The following is a 9,776-nucleotide window of genomic DNA, read 5'->3' as shown; positions in this document are numbered from 1 at the left end:
CTTCTCAGTAGTGAATTTTAAGAAAAGCACTTTCTTCTGTGTCATTAAAACACCCTTGAGTGCTTCACAGCCTTCACCACATACATTTGCGGATTAACGCCGGACATGTATTAACACTCACCCCCAGCACAGTCCCCTTCATTACTGCCGACACTTCAGTGCACATACACAGCAGAGCTCAAAATATTTAAGGTCACCATCTGCCACTATGGCCATCACCCCTCAGCCCAACTTGGACAAAATGCTACATCTTCCAAAAGGAATTAAACACTGAAACATATAACAAGCCTCTTCAAGTGTAAGAACATTTTAACAATTTATATTCCAAATAAACAAGCTCAAACCATGGGTAGACCAGTCTTTTTTCTGATGACATCTACTACTTATAAGCAGTTGATGCCATCAGCTTGCCCTGCAGGTGCCCCTTGATGGAGCCCAGCCATCTTCCTTGAGGTGTTCGGTTTCTTGAAGTTGGAAGGAAAAGGACACTGCACCCTCCTCCATGTACCCCTCATTGGGGTCTAGGAGAGGATGCCAAGCTCAAGAACATCTTGATCATTGAGCAAAATAATGTTCTACTATGAGTACTGGGGCATGGGGAGGCATGGGTGAAAGAAAAAAAAAAAGCCTGAAATAATGTTTTGCTGTTTAGCAATGAATTTGACCACCTCCCCAGCGTGTGTGTTGGCGGGGTGGGGCGGGGGGAGCGGGTAGAGTGGGAGATTTAAAAAAAAAAAAAAGAAACCAAAAACAAACCCCAGTAGTAGTGAGCCTCAATCTTAACCACCCACCTTCCTAAACCTCTGAGGACTGCTAAATCTTGTCTGTGACCTTAGCACCTACATTCAGCAGCTTAGACTTCACCTTAATGCCTTTCAGACACAAAATCACACAGTAGCTTCAAGTAGCCCTCTTTATCTCTGTCCTCAGTAGGTTGGCCACAGTAAGCAAGAGAGAAGTTATTTACCAGATTCACCAGGAGGCTAGTTACCAGATGCCATGGAGTGGGTTGTCCTCCTGCTAAGACTGCTGTGAGTCAGACATTTAGACTGTCATCATAGAGCACAATTTTAAAAATGTAATACTGTTTATTTAACTTCAAAAACATTTCAACATTCTAAACATACAAAAAAAATAACAGAACATTGCAGATCGTATTTAGTACAGAAGATTCTTGAACTTTCACTGGTGCAGTGGCTCTTGGCTTTGCTGACAATGAACAGTTCTATAGTTTGTTTAAAAAAAAAAACAAACAGTTTAAAACTACCGCACTTCAACTAAAAAGGATCCAAAACACTTCTCATGCCTGCTGACCCCCCTCCACAGCTAAGAATGGCAGCGGGATGCTACGCTATATACAAAAACAAGACAACCTGAAGCTAAATGGATGCCCACTGCAGTGTCCACAGGTCCAGCCCCACAGTGCACGCCCTGAGCTACAGCCCCTCTGGAAGGCATTGCCCCCACAGCCTCCACACCAAGCAAGGAGCATCAAGAGTGTGTCTCGGTTGCTTTGTTCTTTTTACAAACTATAGATATGTACAGTTGAAAACTCGGGATTTCTAGCCAATGACCATAGAATTAACACACCACCTTACAAATTAAAAAAAAAAAATGCCAGAAACATCTTTAAATGCCTTGTCACACCAACAGCAAAGTGCACAGAGTGAGGAGAACACGAGAGCCTTTTCATTTTAAAAATGTTTGGAAATATGTACAACTTTGATACAGTTTCAAGGTGCTCCAGACACCCATGGCCACTTAACGTAAACCACTGACAATTGCTAGAGCACTTTCAGAGACTAAGATATGATCATGATCCAATTGGGTAATTAAACCTAATAAGGGCAACAGACACATCTTGGGTGAGAGGTGTGTCAATCAAGGCGCTCCCTACTCTAAGGTATTCACAAGGAGACAGATCAACAGTTTTTTTTTTTTTATTCATCCTCTTCCTCCTCCTCCTCCTCCTCCTCCTCCTCATCCTCTTCGTCTTCCTCTTCCACCTTTTTCCGGGCAACTTTAGCAGCACCCTTGGCGCCATCAAACTTCCCTTTAGACTTATAGTCTGCGACATCCTGGAAGGGACAGACACATATTGCAAATCAGTCAAGGGTAGAAGCAAGCTATCCCCACCCCAGAAGGAGAAAACACAGGAGAAAGACAGGGCTGCTCTTTTAAATATTTCTTTCCAGATTCAAACTGGGTTCACAGCCATTGCAATTGCAGAGTGCATGGGTATTCACGCACTCTAAAAGTCCAGTGAATAAGCACTATCTGACCCTCTGCTGGGGGCACCCCAATATGATCACATTTTGAAGCCTGCCTGAAAAGCTGTCTTAGACACAACCATCTGTCAGAAGCCGGACCACCAATATACTAGGCGGATCTGGCATGGAGACGAGTCCTGCAGCAGCCATGGCAGCTGACCGTTCACCTTTCCAGGCTCCCAGAGGCCCCAACCTGTGCAGGGTACACTCTGGTCCCTCACCTTCTCATACTTCTCCTTCAGCTTCGCAGCCTTGTTGATATATGGCTGCTTCTCACTATCACTTAAGTTATTCCACATCTCGCCCAGCTTCTTTGCCACATCTCCAATAGAGATACCAGGGTTAGCAGACTTGATCTTCGGGCGGAATTCCGAGCAGAATAGGAAAAATCCAGACCTTGTCAGGAGAGAATTGTATACATCAGAGGAGAACCCACCAAAACGGGAGCTGAAGTCAAGATCTCATGTCGCTGAATGCACAAATTCCTACTACTATGACTCTTCCCTCAAGTGAAGAAATGCGTGATGCCATGCACAATATTACAAAGTTGCAGGCACTAGAATGCTTAAGAGGCTTCAGCAACATACAGTGCTTTCTCAGTTACCGGGAAAAGGATAACGAAAATGCCAATGGACACTGACACCCAGAACTGGGCTGTCTGCCCTCTTCCCAGTGGAAATGCCAACAGCCAACCACCATGCATGCGTACAGCTCACAAAGACAGCCACAACCAGGAATTTCCCTGGCCCTGCACTGTACAGCTCAAAGTATACATTGTTTCGCTGAGGTATCGCAACATCTCTTTAGGTACAGCTGTCTTTTTAAAAATCTTTCAAGCAGAAGGAAAACTCTTAACTGCTATCCTGAATCCTACAGCCACTTACGGTGGTCTCTTGGGGGCATTAGGGTCCTTCTTCTTCTTGCCTCCCTTAGCTGGTCCATAATCCTTCATTTCCCGATCATAGCGCACCTTATCCGCCTTTGCCATTTCATCGAACTTCGACTTCTCTTTCCCGGACATGGTCTGCAAAACACAGGACCTGTTAAATTCCTCAATGCAGTGAGCACATACCTGTTCAGCTGTCCTGTAATTATGGTGGCAGCAGCGAGAATCACTTGCAAAAGGGGATGACAGCCTTAAACCCTTGCAGAGTCTTCAAAAATAAAACAAAATTCTAAGGAGAGACAAGATGAGTCTAAGTAAAGAGGAAGAAAACAGCCACCTGGAGCTACACTGAAGGTCAGTAACCAGAAAGTGTGAAATCCAACTAAGCGTGGCTGGAAAGATATAAAAGAAAAATACCTTCCACCTCTCAGAGCATTTCTTGGAAAATTCAGCAAAATTGACAGGGACCTCTGGGTTTTTCTTCTTATGTTCCTCTCTGCACGTCTGCACAAAGAAGGCATAAGCAGACATCTTGCCCTTTGGTTTCTTGGGATCACCTTTAGCCATCTTGACTGATGAAGGGAAGAGAGACAAAGAGAAACAAACACAATGAACATCTGCAAGATATACAAAAAGTGGCCCTTTTGGAAGAACCCTTGCCCCCATCCTGCAGCCGCTCTAGCAGCTGAAGGCAGAGTAGGGAGGAAATCAGTTTCACTGTCGCTTGTCATTTAACTTTTGACCAGCATGAAGTGCGCTGGTTTGTGAGTTACTTCTCTGGGAGTGATCAAGTTCTCCAAATGGAACCGGCCCAAGCTGGGTGGTTCTGAGCTATATTGTGACTCAGAACTATTACGTTTTGCAAACTACAATTCAAAAGTGGTAAGGGCACACGGAGGACACGTTGGTAAAGGGTGCAGGCGGGTGGCAGAAGCTTGCAACCAACCACTTCGGCTAGCAGGTCATCTGTTTTACTATGTTAGAGACAACAATACTGTTGCCACTGAGGATTACAAGACCAAAGCAGGAGAACCGTAAATAGGGAACACTTGAAATTTCACTATTTTTGATGCGTTCTGGCTTATAAAAATGGCTTTTACAAGAACAGTAATCTGGCAAATGAGCAGATCTCCCTTGTACTATTTAGTTCCAATCTGTATCTTCATCATTACCTAAAGGGGGAGGGGAAACAGAAAGGGCTAGTCTTGCCCATCGGTAAAGGCAAGCATGTCCAGCCAGGAACACTTTCTGCAAAGTTTCCAAATCAAAATGCAGCTGTGGCGTGTCATCGTCCCTGTCCCACCCCCCCTGCTTCCCGCCATCTTTTCCTTTTCCCACACCCAAGGTCATCACGCTAAATTCAAGCCCTCCCCTTCCCTGGGAGCGACCGAGGGGTTGAATCTGGGCCCCGTGGCGGCGGCGCGGGTGCGGCGGCGCGGGTCGCGGAGGAGCCCGGAGCCGGCCACGGACGGCCGGGCTCGGCCCCGCGCTGGGTCACTCGGACACGCAGAATTCACCTTCCATTTTGTCAAAAGCTTCCTGATGAAAGAAAGTGCCCCTGAAATCCGCCACTGCCACCCGCGGGGGGCGTAGGGAGCGGGGGGCGGCGGCGGCGGCAGCGCGCCGGGGGCGCGGAGCCGAGCGGGCAGCGGCGGTGACCGCGGCGCCCGCCGCGCCTCCAAGCTCCGCTCGCTAAAATGGCTGATCCGCGCGCGGCCGGCGCGGGCGGCGGCGACGGCGGCGAACAAAGCGGTCCGGGCCCCGCCACCGCCGCCGCCCGCTCGCCAGCCCCCACCCCACCCCGCCCCGCCCGGGGCTGCGGGGGCAGCGGGCTGGACCCCCCGCCCCCGGCGGCGGCGCGGAGCGCACTCCTCGGGATAACAAAGGCGCCCGTGCGGCCATGACGCTCGGCCGCGCAGGGGCCCGCGGCGGCGCCCCCGGCCCTCCACGCCGCCCGCCCCAGGCCGCGGGCGCTGGGGCCGAGGCCGGAGCCCGCCCGGGTGTCCCCGCCGCCCGTCCGCCCGCCGCTCGCCTGAGCCCAGCGCCGCGCCGTGCCGCGCCAGCCATGTTCACGGCGGCGGCGGCGGCGGCGGCGGTGCCCTGCGGGCAGGAGATGAGCGGGGGGCGGCCGGCCCGCGCCCCCCCCTCCCCGGGCCGCCGGGCGCTCCCGCGACGGCCATGTTAATGCAGAAGCAGCAGTGCAGCCCCCCGGGGCCGCGCGGCGCCCAGCCGAGACCGGGAGCGAAGTTTGCCTGAGCCGTAGTCCCCGGTGGGCAGCGGTCGCCCGGCCTCCCCGGAGTCCGTCCCGGGCGGAGAAACACCGGCCCCCTGCCGAGGTCCGCCGCCCGGCGCCGGGACGCGCGCCGCCAGAACCCGCAGTCGCCCCTCGGCTCGCGCCGCCGCAGCTGCCCGAACATCTGGCTTCAGTGGGGGGGCCAAGGTCCCTGGGCCGCTGCCCCAGGGGGCGTCGGCCGAGACGGGTTCCGCGGAGGGAACGCAGCCCCGACAGTGGGGAGCTCAGGTTGATGCATGGAAAAGTTGAAACACCTGAATCGCTTTTTCCTTCCCGCACCTATAGCAAAGAAGAGAGGAGAAGGGGGCGGGAAGGGCGCGCGGAGGAGAGGCAGGGGGCGGCGGCGGAGCGCGCTCGCGGCGGCGCGGGCCGGAGGAAAGTTGTGCGGGCGCTGCTTCTGCGGAGGCGGCGACGGTAGCGGTGGCGGTGGTGGCGGCGGCGGCGGCGGCGGCGGCGGGCGGTGCGAAACGTACCTGTATTGTTCGCTAGTCTGGGCAGCGCAGGGCACGACGCGCGGCTCAGCGCTCCACAGCCTCGCGCTAGCTGCCTCCACGAGAGCCGCCTGATTGGCCAGCGGGCTCCGCCGTTTAAAACAACCTCCTCGCCCGGCCATTGGCTGCGGGCCTCATGAATATTAAACAGGCGCGGGAGCCCATTGGGCGCGGCCGCTGGGCTCATTCATTCAAACAGAACAACCCGCCGGCGCTAGCTGCCGCGGCAAAACCCAGGAATAATAATAATCTCACTTGCCCACTCCCCGCGCCCCCCCTCTCGCCCTTTTCGCATCGAGGTGGCATCTCAAAGGACTTTGGAGAGGTGGCTCCGCCATTCCCTGCGGCCTCGGCCTCTGCTGTTTGGAGGGCAAGGTCGAGCTGGGTTGCGCTGCCCTCTGCTCCTTCTGAGCCGCGGCCTCTGCGACCCGGGTCCCCTGTCCCCTAGGCAGCCCCACCCGCCACGCCTCACCCCAGCCACCCTCTCCGGGACGACTCTGGGATCGACTGTGAGGGTCGACTGTCCTTCACCTCCACCGAGTTCCGCCGCGACTCTGCTGCAGGGGCCTTGCGGCAGGCACCTAGCTCTCGTAAGCCCGGCGGAAAGCGACTGCTCGCTCCAGCAGGAAAGCTGCTGTGAGATCTCAGGGTTTCGGGACTCGCACTCCGCCTTAAAACAACCTGATTGTGCTCCCGAGGATCGCGCTCATCTAGACTCTTTCCACTGATTCCCAGAATGTTAATCTGTGCTGCAATTGCGGAACCAGCGAGCTAGGTGGGCTAGAGGACGAAAACGGAGTTTGGCTAAAGGAGAGAAATCGGGAGAAGTAGTAACTTTGTGGGCAGGGAGTCAGTCCCATATTCACCGCCTCAGTTTAGGCCCGCTTTCCCTTTGCTCTTGTGACACACACCCTATTGAAGAATGAAAGTTCTTGGAATGAATGAATGGGATTTGACTTGGCCTTGGCTTTGTCACTGGGTAGTATGGCCTTGAGGAAGTCAGTTCTTTGAGGGGATTCAGGCAATGATTTTCAAAGAGGGAGAGGGCAGTGTCACCTCTAACGGATGTTGGGAAATGTTGCTGCTGGAATTTAAAAGGCAAGGATGGCCAGAGATGCCAAATGTCCTGCATTGTGCAGGAGAGTCACTTAGGAGGGAGCAATGTCCCATTCCAAATGCTAGTATCAGCCCTGCTGAAAACTGTCTGAGGGTCCCCTTCCCTCTTGAAGATACCGTGAACCTCCTGGAAAGAATGGAGGAGAAAAAAGGAAAGCTGAGAAAAGGAGCACATTTCAAGCTTTGAAATTTGGAGAAAATAGTGGAAGAGGTATCATGAGTTATTCTACAGATATTCTGTTTCTAAAGCACTTTGAAAGCCCAGGATACTCACCTATTAATAATTTCCATATTTAGAAATGAGAGCCACCTGAAGATGAGTTTTTGAAACACTGTTTCCAGCAACTGTGGCTGAGTCTGAGCTGTACAAGGGAGATGACCTCAGAATGAACCTACCTCCCCACCCCCACCCAGCTCTTGCCACCTCCTCAGAGTGTCATGACCTAGGCTGTGGCCCTGTAGCTGGCATTGCTGGGCTTGGAACGTTAGGGATCCACTTGGAAGCTAATGAAGGCAAAGATAATAGTGCCCTTTTGCAAGAGCCACAGGTATCAAACTCAGTTTGTTAGGTCCCCAGTTTACAGACTCCTTGGAATGCAGACATCTTAAAGCTCTCTCATCTAATCCCCTGCCCTGTAAAGAGATAGCTGAGTGCTCACCTACCTTCTTGCATACCTCCACTCACAGTGAACTTACCATCTCCCTTCTGGGTTGTCGTCCATCTGGGCCTATCTCTGAGCCCTGGGGTCACCATCCCACACACAGTCTAACCCCTCATCCTTCAGAGATTGCACGGCAGGCCAAGTCTCTTCTCCAGGCCGACGGCTCCAACTTCTTCCACTGCCAGGTTCTCAGAGCCTGCTACTCTCAAGCCCCCGCCCCCACCCCCCCCCACCCCCCCACCCCCCCCACCCCCCCCACCCCCCCGTCTTCTGTTTCTACCCTTCCCAGAGGGAAGCAGGGCCTCGTTATAGTATGACCACTCTCCAGAGTGCCCTAGCCTCTCAGTGTTGTCAGGCCTTTCTGGGCCAGAGATGTGAGATGGGACAGGGGCCTCCTTCTGGTCCGGCCACTGCCTGGTGTCCTGGCCGCAATGGGAAGCTGCCCTTAGCAGTTGGAAGCACCAAGCTGGGAAAATCAGAATGGTCAGCCTCAGAGCCCATGGGCACTTCTTAACGGGCCCCGAGTGGCTGGTGAGGGTCACACTCATAAGCACAGGGAAGTCACAAGCAGCACATATATACAGACTCACACACACACCTGGGCACACCTAGGGCATTCACACACAGTAGCTTGAAAGCCAAGCCAGAGAAGTAAGAGAGCTTAGAGTAAGTCATGCCCAGACACCACCATCAAGATCCCCTCTTCCCACCCACTGCCAGAGCCCTGCCCATTGGTCTCTGATTTCTGTGTACATACCCCGAAGGACAAACTTCGTCTTCTTACTTGTCGAAGGAAGACTTTCCATGTCTGCTCCTGTAGAGCAAGTTGTCTTCTTACTCATCGAAGGAAGACTTTCCATGTCTGCTCCTGTAGAGTAAGTTGTGCCCAGACACCACCATCAAGATCCCCTCTTCCCACCCACTGCCAGAGCCCTGCCCATTGGTCTCTGATTTCTGTGTACATACCCTGAAGGACAAACTTCGTCTTCTTACTTGTCGAAGGAAGACTTTCCATGTCTGCTCCTATAGAGTAAGTCATGCCCAGACACCACCGTCAAGATCCCCTCTTCCCACCCACTGCCAGAGCCCTGCCCATTGGTCTCTGATTTCTATATACATACCCTGAAGGACAAACTTCGTCTTCTCACTCATCGAAGGAAGACTTTCCATGTCTTCCTTCGATGAGCAGCGATGAGCTTCCTTCCTCCTGAGCAGTGCCTTCTATCCAGTCGAGGCACTTGGCCTGAAGTGGCAACCTGTGGTCTCTGTTACCAGAACCTCCAGAAAGTGACTATGACATCACCGAGCCGTGTCAGAGGTCTGCTGATGGTTGCCATGTTTCCCTGCCCAGCCCCCCACAAACATACCTATGACCCAAGTCTCATGTCTCCCTCAGGCCCAGTGTCCCCAGTTTCTCCATTCCTTCCACACTGAGTCTCAGTTGGCAGGCTCCTCACAGCTTCAGTTTCTCCTCAGCCCATACTGTCCATGGCAGCAGCCTGAGTGCAAAAACTCTCTCATAACTCAATCCCATGTACATATCTTGAATGTCTACTCATAAGTAACAGAAAGGAGATGGGATGAAGGGGAGGGGCTGGGGATGGAGGGCATGGGAGAGACAGTAGCTTTGGGCTGTCACTGACGTTGTGGTGGGCCTTCCGCCATGTCACCTCAGCTCCCCCAGTCTCAGTGTCAGCTGTCAAAGGTGGTATGACCTAACTTCTCCATGCTGGCCACTATCCAGTCTGTGGGTGAGGAAGGGTAGGTGTGAAAGTGATCTGGTGGTCATGTATAAAAGGCCACCCAGGGGAGGCTAAGAATCAGCATGGAAGGGTAGAAAAAGTGACAAAGTCAGGGGTGAGCAGACATGGCCCAGACTCAGGGGTTCCAAGGCACTTTGCCTTTTCTATCTGCAGCAGAATTCAGTGCTCAGTGGCTTGGCTTGGGGGTAGCTCAAGGTGCTGGAGTGTGCTAAGCCCCTGCCTGGGCCTCCCTGGAAAGTACTTTAATGACATCAGTCCCCTAGGAGGCCAGGCCCATCCATGCAAGGGAACCTCA

At 53.1% G+C, this 9,776-nt stretch overlaps 1 protein-coding gene across 5 annotated transcripts; it reads right to left on the bottom strand.

Annotated features, from left to right (window-relative positions):
- Positions 1-1,068: 1,068 nt before the first annotated feature.
- On the bottom strand, positions 1,069-8,965 carry HMGB3 (high mobility group box 3). 5 transcript variants are annotated; one of them, XM_061408726.1, is made up of 7 exons: positions 8,840-8,965; positions 8,685-8,741; positions 8,476-8,586; positions 3,574-3,728; positions 3,155-3,294; positions 2,492-2,666; positions 1,069-2,078 (listed from the first exon to the last, which is right to left on the bottom strand). In XM_061408726.1, the coding sequence occupies exons 1-7, from the start codon at positions 8,886-8,888 to the stop codon at positions 1,941-1,943; spliced, it is 825 nt and encodes a 274-aa protein (XP_061264710.1). In that variant the 5' UTR covers positions 8,889-8,965; the 3' UTR covers positions 1,069-1,940. The 5 variants fall into 5 exon arrangements, with proteins under 5 accessions (XP_061264710.1, XP_061264711.1, XP_061264709.1 ...); XM_061408727.1 differs by lacking the exons at positions 8,476-8,586; positions 8,685-8,741; positions 8,840-8,965 and adding an exon at positions 5,923-6,030; XM_061408725.1 differs by lacking the exons at positions 8,476-8,586; positions 8,685-8,741; positions 8,840-8,965 and adding an exon at positions 5,729-5,936.
- Between the last annotated feature and the right edge of the window lie 811 nt (positions 8,966-9,776).

This window comes from Bos javanicus, chromosome X, assembly GCF_032452875.1.
Source record: "Bos javanicus breed banteng chromosome X, ARS-OSU_banteng_1.0, whole genome shotgun sequence".
Classification (NCBI taxonomy): domain Eukaryota; kingdom Metazoa; phylum Chordata; class Mammalia; order Artiodactyla; family Bovidae; genus Bos; species Bos javanicus.
Note: the sequence above shows the minus strand (reverse complement) of the source record. Positions and strands in the feature narration are given on the sequence as shown.

Excerpts from the sequence above, each read along its gene's own strand:
- HMGB3 (XM_061408726.1), bottom strand. The coding sequence starts at position 8,888 with ATGGAAAGTCTTCCTTCGATGAGTGAGAAGACGAAGTTTGTCCTTCAG. Across the intron at positions 8,742-8,839 it reads GACGAAGTTTGTCCTTCAGG|GAGCAGACATGGAAAGTCTT; the intron begins GTATGTATATAG and ends CTTACTCTATAG. Across the intron at positions 2,667-3,154 it reads AATGCCCCCAAGAGACCACC|GTCTGGATTTTTCCTATTCT; the intron begins GTAAGTGGCTGT and ends TCTCCTGACAAG.